Source organism: Cydia pomonella, chromosome 1 (genome assembly GCF_033807575.1).
Source record: "Cydia pomonella isolate Wapato2018A chromosome 1, ilCydPomo1, whole genome shotgun sequence".
In the NCBI taxonomy this organism is placed as follows: domain Eukaryota; kingdom Metazoa; phylum Arthropoda; class Insecta; order Lepidoptera; family Tortricidae; genus Cydia; species Cydia pomonella.
In genome coordinates this window covers 18,581,149-18,596,126 of record NC_084703.1, presented here as the reverse complement: position 1 = coordinate 18,596,126, position 14,978 = coordinate 18,581,149, and the positions used below count along the sequence as shown (strand labels likewise).

The following is a 14,978-nucleotide window of genomic DNA, read 5'->3' as shown; positions in this document are numbered from 1 at the left end:
TTAATCGTTTATAAATCGAGAAGAAATAATCGTAGAATAATAATGATACCTTTGTGATAGAAGCTAAGACTGATTAAACGTAATTTATAACACACTTCACTAAATTGTTACAATAGTGAACTTAAGAGAAAATTTAAAATTTGTTGTTTAAAATAAAATAAGAACTGTATAAGTGCGAGTCGGACTTGCCCACCGAGGGTTCCGTACTTTTTAGTTGTTATATTGCCGCTATAGCCACAGAAATATATCATCTGTGAAAATTTCAACTGTGTATCACGGTTCATGAGATACAGCCTGGTGACAGAGGAACAGACAGACAAACAGACGGACGGACAACGAAGTCTTAGTAACAGGGTCATTGGGGTATTCAACCATATAATATATTAAAGTTAGCAAAATATTGAAGAATAATCCAGACAGAATTTTTCCTAATTATACATAGTCTCGGCGACTTGCTGTAATCAAAGCCAAATTTTTCGCAGTCTGTAAATGACATTGAAAGAAATATTGGTGTATTTCGAAGAAAAACATCTTAAGCTACATAATCAACCATTATCTATATAACTTCCAACGGAAACACAGTTACCTAAAATGCGTTTGAAACTTCTTTTTCTCAAACTTGTAATAAAATGTTGACATGACTTACTTCAAATTAGGGCCGGAAATACCACATAATAATATTAAATAATAAGCCTGCAGGGCAGCTTGTGGCGAGCTGCTGGGGAGTAACGACCCCACGGTCCCGAGTACTCCCGAGAGTCGGTCAGGGTCTCCATTTCCGGCGTGTCTTCGTCGGTCGGAGTAGACTCCAAGGGGACCCGCAGGACTCTCAGCTCTGGCTTGCCTTCATTAGCCGTCCAGAGAGGAGTCATTAGAGCTAAATGCTCCAGGGGTGGAAGTGAAAATTTGCATAAGACGCGAGTTGGCACAGTGGCTGTTATCAGCCACTGGGCAGAAAGCGGCGTACACCTCTCGACACCCCTGAGCCGCTCACACCGGTGTTGCTCCTGGTCGTCTTCACGACGGCAGTTTCAGGGGCCTATCTAATGGGCGGCAAGTCACCGCCTGCCTCAATAACTAGTGAAAACATTGTTATGGCAGGTGTCCGGACGTCTTTGCAATAACCCAGTCTCATTGTCCACCCAAATTTCAATCCATAGACTGTTTTACTGTTCACTTTTTCTACATTAGTCCCAATGCCTGTTGCTACCGGTTTATGGGTATCTATTGTTGCACCTGTGAACGGGTTCCAGTAGGCGTTCTACATGACATTAAATCTCTCCAAGGGGCCTCCACGTGTTGTATCTATTTCCCCGCGCAAGCCTATCAAAGGACCGGGACTTATAGGCCCGTGAAATCCAAGGAGATACAAATAAATAATAAAAATAACTACAAAAAAATAAAAAAGCGTAATGGCGTCACACATCACACATTAGGACATGAAACAATCATCATCATCATCATCACCCTATTTATTATTATTATTATTTTATTGCAAGTTTGAGAAAAGCACTGAACAATTCTCGGCGAGAAACGGGGTTGCCGGCCGCGTATCCCTATTGACCTCGCTACTCTCGGCCGTCTGTATCTACTTGGCCTGCAACCCTTCGTTTCCCGTCCTCTATAGTAATGTACTATTACTTTTTCTCAAAACGCGGTTTTAGCATGTGTAGGTTTGATGATTTAAATGTAAGGTCATGACTTTTTTTGTATTAGATAGCTTATATGACGCAGATTTAGGATTCATGCGTAACTCCATATCAAGCATTGTTTTAGCCATGGAACGCCACATTTTACTAAGGACTCTAATGAGTCACTAAAGTTCAGTATAATTATTAAATTACCTAGTCTAAAAATAATATTTCTGATAAATGCCAGGAACTGAGAGTTTATCAATTACCACAGCAGTGAAGAAATACCCTTATGTTAGTTTTTATCAGAAGCTGGCAAGTTATCTTAGTTATATTTATTTCATATGAATATGTACCAAACTCGAATAAAAACTGACAGTCACAGTAGCTAAATCAAAGACGTAGTTTTGGCTGCCACTCAAGTTTAATTATAATTGCAATATACCTATATAGTCGCGTACATAAACAAACTACAATGATCCGAATGGACGGTGACGAACTAGTTTCATATATTTATATACTAGCTGTTGCCTGCGACTTTGTATGTACTACATATTCGACAGTATAGAATATTGTGCAGCAAAATATAGTAGTACAATTACAAGTAGTGTAATTTGTCTATCTCAACCTACGAACACAACACAGTACAGACAACTAACTAAAGAAATAGTTCTCGATATAATCTCTCTCAACCCCCTTAAAAGAAGAATATTATGTCTTTCTAAGAAGTTGCAAACTATTTGTACCCGATACGAACGACCCGTTATGAGCCCCATGTGGGGATGGATTTCCAAAAACGCTGATATTACTTTTCTTGTAGCGTAATATTATGTCTGTACCCGATGTCTTTATACCCGATACAAAATTACAAACCCGTTTTCAACACACTTGCTCAAAACGACGTTTTTATTCCACCGATTTTTGGCTCATAATCCTAGTTATTAAACACGCGTGCTTTTTCAGTATATTATAACACTCGTGCTTTTTCATTATATTATCCGACTGAGTTAAGAAGGTAACTGATTGCTAATAATATGCATGGAAACGGAGCCTTCTTAATTTGGTCAAGTAATAAACATTTTTTTAACCAACTGTTAGGTTTGAAATGTTAGTTCAAAGAGGTTTTTTCACACCAAACATTATATAGATTAATTTATCTCGTAAATTACAATAATGAATAAACATAACATTTTATCGATTTGATCTCCATCCGTCGAATAGAAATACGAAAATATTAACTTTTTTTCATTTTTTCAATTGGCTGTTTGTCGATTTCGTTCGCGCCTTTGCCTTGCGCGCGCATTGGAATCGTGCGTAAAAAAATAACGCGCCAGCCGTTTTACATATTTGTCATAAAATTGGAATAGTTTTGCATGTTTTTAGTTTAAATATATTGACGAAAATGTCATTTTCATGAATTGAAAATGAAGAACACATAAAATTGACGCTGCCAGTAATACTAATAGAGGCAAGAGCCGAGAACGATAGCCTTTTACCATCAAAATCGGGTGAAAAATAATTGGCGGCATGTGAAAGTTTTATTCAATGGAAAATCAGCAAAAACGCTCAGTAGTTCTTGGAAGAGGTGTTGGTAGCTTACTTCAATGAACTGGCGAATAAGTGCCTACAAGCCCAGCACGCTTTGGTGCAATTATTCGAAGTTAAAACGGTAAGCCACCATTTTTAAAATTGTACTTACGGTTTTGACAAAAAAAAAACTAATTCATAAGTTTTGTTTTTTCCTCGCAATTGTGTGGAAAAATGTCGTATGAAACGCGTGTGCTATGGTCATTACACACATCGGCTTTCTTATTGCGCGCTCGCTTACAGCTCGCGCGCACAATATCGCCTCGTGTGTAATGGCCAACTTAGCACACTTGTATCTTAATTTACTATGTTATCCCCTTAGATGATTAATTTTCAAAAACGCTGGTGTTACTTTTCCTGTATTCTGTGTAACATGCCTATCGTTCTGGCCTAGTAGGTAGTGGCCCTGCCTATGAAGCTGATGTTCCCGGGTTCAAATCCTGGTAAGGGCATTTATTTGTGTGATTAACACTAGTATTTGTTCCTGAGACATGGGTATTTTCTATTTATTTAAGTATTTATAAATATTTATGTCTGTTTAAAAATAAACTTTAATAGCTATCAATAGAAGTGAATATTATAACTGCCATATAGGGCTGCGCATGCGGTAAGGGGTTAAATAGATAATAATATAAGTAACATATAGACTACCTAGCTTACATATTATAGGAGCTTCGTCTGCCAACAAACCACTCTGTGGTTTGGCAGAAGTATATTGTAAATATTTATAAGGCATGAAACGTGAATAAACGTTTATTTTATTTATATATCATACTTATCGTTGTCAACAACCCACAATACAAGCCTTAATAAGCTTACAGTTGGACTTAGCGAATTTGTGTAGTTATGTTTTAAAATGTTTATTATTTCTTAATTCACTTATGGTCTTAGATTAAAAATAAAAGTAAAATATAAAAATAATTACAAAACAATACAAAAAATGTATAAACACATTATAAAAAAATCTTAACTAGTGTGCCGCCGGCAGCGGGGCAAGGCTTAAGCTACCGGTAGTCAGGGCCGCAGAGAGAGGAACCGTCGGACTATCCGCGCCATGTCCCAGACTACCGCCTTCTGGCCCTTCTGCATCGATCCTTGATCCAACCACCTAGCGAGAGTCTCAAGGCGTTGGTCGAATATTTATTATTGTTTTGTTTATCCTTGGATTTCAAGGGCCTCTGAATCCCGGTCTTTTGATAGGCTTGTGTGGGTACTCGTACATAGATCAAACACGTAGATGCCCCTTGCAGAGCTTTAATGTCATGTAGAACGCCTGCTGGAACCCGATCTCAGCAGGCATAGGGACTATTGAAGAAGAAGTGAACAGTATAACGGTCAATGGATTGAATTTTGGGTGGACAATGAGGCTGGGTTGCAAAGACGTCCTTGCACCTGCCATGTTTTCACTAGTAATCGAAGCAGGTGGTGACTTGCCGCCCACTAGATGGGCCCCTGAAACTGCCGTCGTGAAGACGACCAGGAGCAACACCGGTGTGAGCGGCTCAGGGGTGTCGAGAAGTGTACGCCACTTTCTGCCCAGTGGCTGATAACAGTCACTGTGCCAACTCGCGTCTTATGCAAATTTTCACTTCCACCCCTGGAGCATTTAGCTCTAACGACTTCTCTCTGGACGGCTAATGAAGGCAAGCCAGAGCTGAGAGTCCTGCGGGTCCCCCTGAAACTGCCGTCGTGAAGACGACTAGGAACAGGAGTTGAGAGTACCACATACACACTTTCATCCCCTATTTAAACCTAAGGGGTTGAATTTTTCATCATCATTTCTTATTTCTTGTACACATTATAAATGTAAACTGATAGGCAAAATACTATATTCTAGCTTTTGTAATTTCGGCTGAGTGTTGATGAGTCAGTCAGTCAGAACATACGTATTTATATACCATCAAGAACATACATGTGAAATAAGAGCCAAGTTCAATATTAAAGTCAACAACGACGCATATTCTTAATATTGAATTTGGCTCTCGTTTGGATATTATTACTTTTTGTACATAATTTTTTAGTATTCATCATAACTGATTTCGAAATTAAAATTTATTTTGTCATTGCAAATTCGATAAAGCGCTTAGTGTGTATATTAAACTGTTTTTTTGAAAATGACACAAATCGAAAAAAAACTCATTGTTCCTTTATCTTATGTTCGCAACCACACAATTGCCCAGCTGGATGCCAAATTTCAACTTGCTAGGTCATCTGAAAGTGGGTTAGGTTTTTGATGTTAGTTCAGTAGGTCAGTCAAACAGTCAGTCAGATTTATAGACGTTTGTATCTTAATAACGGTTGACCTACATATATTTATGAAATTTGGGGTTCTAGTTAATCTTAAGGATCTTAATAAACGAACCAAATTTCATATTGGTCACGTTTAATAGATTTTGAGTTATGTGGGGTTCAAAAGTGGCTCCCGATGATTTGTGTAATACATAGTGATGTGCCGCCGTGAAATTACGCACTTACGGAAATTCTCATTGGTGAAAATTACCGTAATTTACCGAGAATTCTCGGTAACTTACCCCTTAAGGATATTCAGTTAAGATTGAAAATTGCATACAAGTTTTGAGATTTTGAAATATTTTATTAATTTGTACGTTACTTTTAAGTGTAGTTATGTTATTGACACATGGTATTTTATTTATGTAATATTTTCATGGCTGTTCCGTAGATACTAGTCCAAAACTGTTCTCCGTAGGAGCATTGCTTTGAACCCTGTTTTAACATCACCAGGACACTTGACAGTTCTTAACCAAATGTTAAGAGAAACGAGTGACATTCTTGGCGGTGTACACATGGTCACAAAACAAGCAACTATACTTTGTTCGTTCGTTATCGGTAATTTCTCTAAAATAGTCTACTACTTTGCTTTGTAACCTCATTGTTCGCGGTAGGTCTCTTCAAGATGAACTAAACTATACTATATGACCTATGTTGTCCACACACTTGCCCCACTAAGATACTACTTGACCAACCGATAAAGGATGAGGACCAATCAGGAGCCATTATAATCCGTGAATACCCAAACCAAGCAATGCAGTTTGCACTTATTTTTTTTACCTGCAATAACTAATACAATACGACCCCAGTTGATAAGCACTTACTTGTTTACAAAATAAAATTGTAACTTAAAATAAACACGAGATGTAATAAAATATCTTAAAATCACAGTAGTTGTAATGTAATCCATTATTAGTCAAAATGTTCTTCGCATATCAATGCATTACTTACATATGATTACACAGCATTACTTTTATTGTTTAATATAATATATCTGATGATTCTTAAGTTTATTTTCTGATATTTATTGCGCTGCAATTATTTAATTAGTAAAAAAGAATATATTTTTTTTCATTTCGCGAACGATTTTGTTTGATCAAACTGAATTATTATACTCAAAACGCAAATTTCATTGATACCATTAAAACACTCTAAATTTCATATCGCACTAAAACTTACAAAAAGTTAGTAATAATTAGGTATTATTACTTATGTATTTCACCACAAAAACCTAATTATATAATTGAAAAAATTTAAATTTTCTGGTAGAAATTTTACCCGGTAACATTCATGGAGAATATTCCCCCTAATTTACGGCGGTAATTTACGGTAATTTTGGTAATAAACTAGTTCCCGTTGTCAGATTTCTCAGTATAGATTGTATTGTGTTACTAAATAAAATACAATTCTGTAAAAAAAAGTTAAAAAATGTGAAAATTTAGACAACTTTCTCGATAATTACCCTTACGGAGAACTTTACCGCGTAAATTACCCGAATATTCTCTTTGTTCTCGTAATTTACGGTAACACATCACTAGTAATACATATGACACATGGCCGCTGCACCGCAGTTATTTTCTTTTGAATTAGGTTTCCGGATACGGATAGATTTACGAATTGCTTTTACTTACCTAAGGTCGAATAACCACAAAGTTTATAAATTTCTGTGAAATGTATCTGAGGTAATAAAATAAAAATAAATTAATCGCTCGGTGTTTTGATCTCTTTCATAAGGAATACTTGTAAGTTATATTGTGTGTAGGCGTCGTTACGATATTTTTATATTTTGTTCAACTCAGTCAAAAAAAGACTTAAAGTCAAACCAAGATATGGCAGCGATTTTGATAGCCCAGACGGTGCACGGGTTATTTTAAACGTCAAATTTCTATGAAATGATGAAGTTTACTTGACACACCGTCTGGGGTATCTAAATAGCTGCCAACTTATCTTGGTCAGATTCTAATAAAAAAAATTGTTTGTTAGTTACAACTCGTCATCTCTCGTTTGATAGAGATGGAATATGGAGCTATGACGTGTGATAAAAAGTTACTAGCGACACGATAATCGCAAGCAGTACTGCATAATGTCTGAAGTCGTAATATCGGAATAAATCCTCAAAGCAAAACAGATGAATGAAATAACAGCAACAGTGATAGGTATCTCTTTAAAACAAACTTTCATGTAGTAAATTATAATATGTTAGCTAACGTACAAGTTCAAATTTTCAAATTCTGGCCACCAGATCGCATAAAGAGGCCCCTTAAAGGCAAACCAATAATTAGGCAATAACGTCGTTGCCTATCTCCTCACTCGGCTCAATTAAACAGATCGAGAACTTGCTTGCTAGTTTCGTTACATTGCTATATTAGATCGATCGTTGGATTTAGTTGTACCGCAATAGCGGGCAATGTAATGAAACTACCGACATGTTTTCCTGATTATTTGATAGTTCAAAAAGGTAATGTTATTGGATACTAATTGTTATCTGGATTCAAGTTTCAAGAATGAACTCACCGGCAAAATGTTGTTGTTGCTGTAGCGTCCTCTGAAACAAAATAATAACAATGAATAAATGCAGCATAGTTCAAACTCATGCACCTTACATATAAACAAACATTATACCTAATATCAAGTTATTAATGTTTGTAGGAAAGTTTAATTTTAAAGATGAATGAGTTTTGGTTTACGCTTTATATGTGGCAACATGAATGCATCATCAAAACGACAACAATGTTGTAATTTCATGGACGTTAGAAATCTGGGTGGCAGCGATTACTATGGCAGTCACATTAATCATATAATGATCTTTCAATTATACTTGAAGATACATATGGTGGATTTTATGTACTTCGTCATCAAATAAGCAGGACAGCAATCATAAATAAATAACTAAAGTTAGGCCAAGCTAAGATGGCAGCGATTTTGATAGCCGAGACTGTGCAAGTGTCATTGTACGAGTATGTTTAAACGCCGTGTGTTATATTAAACGTCAAACTTCTATGAAATTATGACATTGATGCATTCAAATCTAGACACGCGGTAGCGTGTCCGGCCAAGTTCAAAGAAAAGGAACTGGCGACGCAACCGTGTGTAATATTACACGAACCATTTCGAGCTACTTTTGACCCCTTCACAACTTTAAACCTATTTAACCTACACATGAAATTTGGCACAGTTATTCAAACCCTAAGCTTGTCTAAAATACAAAATTTCATACTCGTACACGTAGCTCAATCAGATATTGATAATATATTAATGTTTAAAAACCGGCATTTTTGTGACTGACTGACATATAGATCAAAAACCTAACCCACTTCCAGGTGACCTATAAAGTTGAAATTTGGCACCAAGATAGGCTTTTAGGTGTGCATTGGGGAAACAATCTGAAAACTGAAAATTACTGAAAATTCGTTTAAAAAAAAAATCATATAACGATATAGGACAAAAACCTAACCCACTTCCAGGTGACCTAGAAAGTTGAAATTTGGCACCAAGGTAGGCTATTTTTTTCAGCATCAATCCAGTCTGTTTCAACCCTCCTAATAATGAGGCAAATTGAAACAGGTTCTGACTGCTAAGATAAGTTGATACACATCTATGATTTATGAATTTAAACAATAAATTAATATCAATTAAACATTATCATCGATAGCCACAGCTCAATTTTGCAATTTTAATTTCCATTTTCGCCTCTAGGCGGATTACATTTTAAAATACAGACTGCGGCAGCGTAACCTGAAAATATGGTACTTTAATCAATATTTTAGTTGATTATACTAGTTGTTAGTGACTGAAGCATTAGGAATTAAATTTATTTTCCTTAATGCTTTCAATTGGTTACCCATGTGCTAAAATGACATTGAAAAATATAATTTCAGCAGTCTGATATGAACCGCCTCTGACAATCTGATTTATCTGAGGCCTAAGCCTAATGTATTGTGGAGTTGGTTAGAATGGAAAATGAACCACTTTTCTCTTACTGGTCATACTGCTAGCGTCTATAGTTGGCGAGATATGGATGATGTGTCAACTTACCTTTGTGTGAACTCACCTCGGTCTCCCCTACTTAGTATACATTATAATTACAACAAAATCCTTTGTGTACGTTATTTTTGACTTCGTGCGTAAATCAGACTAACCACATGACCTAGATGGGTTTATGGAACGGCCTCATAAGATATTATGCAAGTGTGCGTCGATTCATCACACCTGCCACGAGATTTGTCAACGGCATCGATCATAGTTTGCTGAAGTTTTCTCAAATATAGTATGGCGTTCTACAAGAGTATATAGCCGCCATTAGATATATCGAAGCGGCAAGGTGCTTATAAATTTCTGTACAGTATACACGTCAACGTCTTGATAGTAAAATCTATGATCAGATATTTGTGAACACATTGGGCATTCCGATATCTCTAATGACGACTGTAGGTACCTAGTACCGACTACATATAACTGTAACTGTAGATTATTACACAGAAGGCAACCACGTGCGTGTGTCAACCAACTGTAACTGTAACCATTAATCTTTGGGCAGAGTTTGTGTTAGTTTGCCACCGACGTGGTATTAAAAAATATTTCTCTATATTCTGGGTGTGTACATACACCTAGGACTTTATTTCCGTTAAAGCAAATGCTACCGAAAAAATAAAAAATGATATAATGTGGTGGATTTGTGAGCTATAATTATATACCACACATAACGCTTATCTCGTCGTATCTATAATGAATTGCTGCCTAAAAGAGAATCGTATCGCAGTAATTGCGTTGCCAAAATGTGGGCACCCGCCAAACATGATTTTGAAGTTGCTTGAAAACCTAAAAATCAACAAACAATTTGTTTATCGCACAATTAATAGATACAATAGTACTCAGAGCTTCGATGACCGCAAGAGGTCTAGCTCACGCACCGCTCGGACCCCAGCTCTAATAAAGGCAGTGAAGGCGAGAATTGCAAGAAACCCCGTCCGGAAGCAAAAGTTGTTGGCAATACAGATGTCCGTGAAGAGAAGCTCCCTAAACGCCGATTAAAGACTATGAGACTAGAGAGAAGTCGCGTGCTATTAAAGCGGACGCACAAAATGGCACCCGAAAAATACTAGTTACAGATGAAAAAAAATTACCATTGAAGAATGTTGTAACCGCCAGAATGACAGAGTGTAAGCAAAAAACAGTCAAGAGGCGATTGCGGCCATCATCCCTCTTACGAGTATGTGATGATTTGGCTGGGTGTGTCATACTCAGGGCTAACACAGGTTCATTTCTGGGAAAAAGGTGTGAAAACTGGGGCCAAAGTTTACCAGGAAACCGTTCTCGAACCAATTTAGTGAAGCCCTTAGCCACACCCTATTTCAAAACCAACCATGGGTCTTTCAACAGGACTCAGCTCCTGCACATAAGGCAAAAACAATTCAAGCCTGGTTTCGAAGGAACAAAATGGACTTTATTGCCCACGAAGACTGGCCGTCCTCCAGCCCGGACCTTAACCCCCCTGGATATGGCAGGTTATTGAGGACAAAGCCTGTGCTAAACCCCACACAAATCTTGACTCCCTCAAGCGGGCCATAGTTAAGACAGTGACGGAATTAGACATGACAATCATGCGTGCCGCTATTGATGACTGGCCTCGTCGTTTGAGGGCCTGTGTCAAGGCCAGAGGAGGCCATTTTGAATGATATTGTCATATGTAATTCCTAATTTTGTGTACTTCAGTACCTATATAGTTTATTCAACTTTCGTTCGTATATTTTATGTAGATAAAGATTATTGCAGTAACAGCATTTAGTAAACAACTAGGTAAAGGTTTAACGCTCGGAATTTGTTAACTGTGGAAAAAAAAGTAACTCCCCACAGACATTGAATTCGCGTGAATTGACTTAAAGTTACCGGTTCGTTAGAACTAGAAGTACGAGTAATTATCGCAGTATCCGATTAATTATTTTACTAAAACAAAATCACGATTATCACCATAAATAAAGCGTTATACACGTGTATAACAATTGTAACAAAGTCTCGATCGCACACCGAAGCAGCGGCGTGCGGATCCGAAATAAGTGTGTAGCCGGCCTTATTGTCAAGTTCAAGTTTGGATTGAGAGGAAAGGGGACGACCTCTTTTCCATATAATCGTAGTCCCCATTTTCCTCTTTGGATATTGTAAAATTATTTAAACATATATTCCATTTTCATCATGGAAAATATGTTTAAATAATTTGATGTATATTACTATAGCTATGCTAGGGGCAGAGCTATAGTAATATATTCCATTAACAGTTTTGAATGATTCACGGTACCAACCTGGTTCACTACACTTAAATCGACCGGGATATAAACCGTGATTATAAACCGTGAATATAAAAGGTAATCACGGTTTATATATTCCATTATTTTGACATATATTTGAATAAAGTTTCAGACAATACTTTTTGTAGTGATGAGTTTTAATATGCAGCCTACCAAAAAATCAAATAAATCGCAAAGACCAAAGTCAAGAAAATAATTAAAAAGTGAAAAAAAAACCGCCATATTACGAAAACTGACAAGTGTACATGGTTCTTCTTTTGGGAACGGAGCTTTGCCTACAAGGAGTATCTAAAAACAAAATAACTAGAACATTTGATAGAAAGGCTAATTTTGCATAGAAACACGACTACAGCCTTTGTAAATGCTCCTAACTCTTATAATAATTAGAAGAAAAAAAAAGATCAAACGTAGGGGCATAGCTGTGATACCAACTGAGTGGACGCTCCGGTGGCATGCGGTGTCTCTGGAGTTACCAAGAAATCAAAGTTCCAATTTAATATTTGTCTAGTTAGGCCTGTCAAATAGCAATTTTAACATATACGTAACATAAAATGAGATCAAAGTTATATATTATGTACAAGCGAAAGTTTCGATTGAAGTTTAAATGTCGTAGACACATTATTATGGGGCCAAAAGTTGATTCGCCCTTCGACAAATTCAAACGTACGTGTGCGGCCTCGGTGCACGCTGCTCAAATCCCTTGGAAGCTTGACGCCACGCCACGCTATCGTCAAAGAAAACTTGTTAGCCATTTGGCCTTTGAGCTATTAGATGGTGCCACTTTTTGATATTTAACAAATTTGACACATACCTATCAGTGAAAGAATAAGGAACAAAGTCATGTGGCGTCTAAAGATGGCAGTAAACTACAGCCACCGGTACAGGTACGTTCGTTTCGTCCGTGCAATTTTATTTTAACTTAGTGTTAAGTATGTTCGTCATGTTGTATCTCTTTTTGTATTAGCTTGTCTACTGTGCGTAATTTATTTCGGTTTATTTTATGTTTTTTTCCTTTTGTCTGTTACCTTCCGTGATTATTTCGCATTCGATGGTCTCATCGGAAGATCAGCGCTGGAAGTCGCCAGCAACATGCTGAGATGAGGCCATTTCGTGACACTTTACTCTCACTATATTCTCTTTTATGTATGTCTATTACTGTTTGTGTGTTTATGAATAAATCAAATTCTTTTCTATTCTAAATTTATTGTGGCTAAAAAAAAATCTTTGATAATCCACCTCTATTCCAAATTCCCTTTGGTCGTACGGTCGGTGCCCCAACTTAAGTAACCAATTAGCCATACTAGTCGTATAGAAAAGTGGATACTTATGTTAGGGAACCGACTGTACCTACCCGTTACCTTTAATAAGACTTTAACCATTTCTAAACTAGACGAAAAAAAAATAGGTTATATTATCAAAATCCTAAATAAACATTGGTAGAGGGGCTTAGACACCATGGGCTAGAGTAATCCGACAAATTTAACAGCATATAGATACTAAAATGTCATACAATGTTTCCTGAAATGGATCTTGTTTTAGAGACAAGTAATAACAATTCTTGTGAAAATTCGTTTCTGTAATAAGTTAGTGAAAAACGCCTTTTTGGCTGCGACGCTAAGACTATGTGAGTTGGTTTACACACACCTACTGACAGACATTAAAGTTTTAAAGGAAACTCGTTTTTTTTTATCCGCTGAAATGTAAAAATAAATAACGTGTCATGTGCAGAGAACGCAAAAAAGGCATTATTTTCGGTATTTTTTTTTCGTACTTGACAAAAACTACTCGTAGTATAACATGTTTTGCTCCTTATGACCTTAGGAATGCGTGGTTTGCATTTGTCAGGTTACTCCAGCCCACGGTGTATATTTAAATACCAGCCAAGTGCGCGTCGGATCACGCATAATGGAGGGTTCAGTACCTTCATGCGTTAAAAAATGCCATGCAAGCAAAAGGGCGTATCTTAACGACACTTAAGTCGTCCTAATAAGGTTTTTGGAAAAAACTCATACGGCTCCACCGATCGTGTTCAAATAGGTAATTTTCATAGAAATTGTTAACTAAAATTGACTTTCTTAATTTGTTTCTATTTTTTTTACGCCCGGTTCAAAAGTTAGAGAGGGAGGGCGAGGAGCTTATTATGTAACTTACACCTATTTTGAACTACTACCTATATCAAAATCACTCAGCGACCATAATACTGATCTTTAGGGTTCCGTACCTCGAAAGAAAAAACGGAACCCTTATAGGATCACTTTGTTGTCCGTCCGTCCGTCTGTCTGTCAAGACCCTTTTTCTCAGGAACGTGTCGAGGTATCAAGCTGGAATTTATATCAAATAGCTGCTGTCCCTTGGAGCTGTGAAAAAATCAAACTTCTAAGCCCACGCAATCAAAAGATACAGCCGTTCATGCCGCAAATTTCCGCAAATTTTCGACACTCGCAAGGGAATCAATACTACTTGAAATTTGGTACGAAGCAACGTCTTATAGCATAGATAAAGGAAATATTTCGAAAACCGTAAATTTTTAGTTACATAATATAATAATATATACCTACAGGTTTGTACAGATCCCACGGTGCGCGACTCTGACTCGCACTTGACCGGTTTTTTTTTTTCACTTTTAGTTACATGTATAGAGTACGGATGTGCAAGTTGTGGAAAGTTTCCAAAAGATCGAAATTTATGGGAAGTTACAGGAAAAAAAGGAAACGTTCATTTTAGAAACGTAGATTTTTGATCCCCATGCTAAAAAATAACTAAAAAATTTCATGGGGAAATTTTGCAATTTTGGAAATAGTTATTTTTAGGGTTTCGACCGAAAAAGTTACAATAGGAACCCCTATGGTGCGACTCTGTCCGTCTGTCTGTCTGTCGCATCGCTAAATATCTCGAGATATCTTAAGCTATCGATTTGAAATTTGGAATAGTTATGAACAACGCTAACCCAGACACATTGAAGGTTTTTTTTTAATTACTATGGGAAATGGCGAATATGAAGAGGGGGCAAAATTTTTAAAGTCTATTGACTAGGACAAGTGGGGTATCGTTTGAAAGAGCTTAAATTGAGCATTCCAAAACAATTTTTTTTTGTATTTTTTAGTACTAGAAAAAAATGATTTATGAAGTAAAATGTGTTTTTTTTTTTTAAATATTAACGTTACTATAA

General features: G+C 36.8%; 1 protein-coding gene across 1 annotated transcript in view; it reads right to left on the bottom strand.

The window, feature by feature from the left end:
* Window positions 1-14,978, bottom strand: part of LOC133517498 (uncharacterized) — a 126,709-nt gene that overhangs the window by 54,338 nt on the left and 57,393 nt on the right. Inside the window, exon 8 of the mRNA XM_061850835.1 lies at window positions 8,022-8,052. Within this exon, the coding sequence (XP_061706819.1) occupies window positions 8,022-8,052 (31 nt within the window). The remainder of the gene's footprint in view (window positions 1-8,021; window positions 8,053-14,978) is intronic.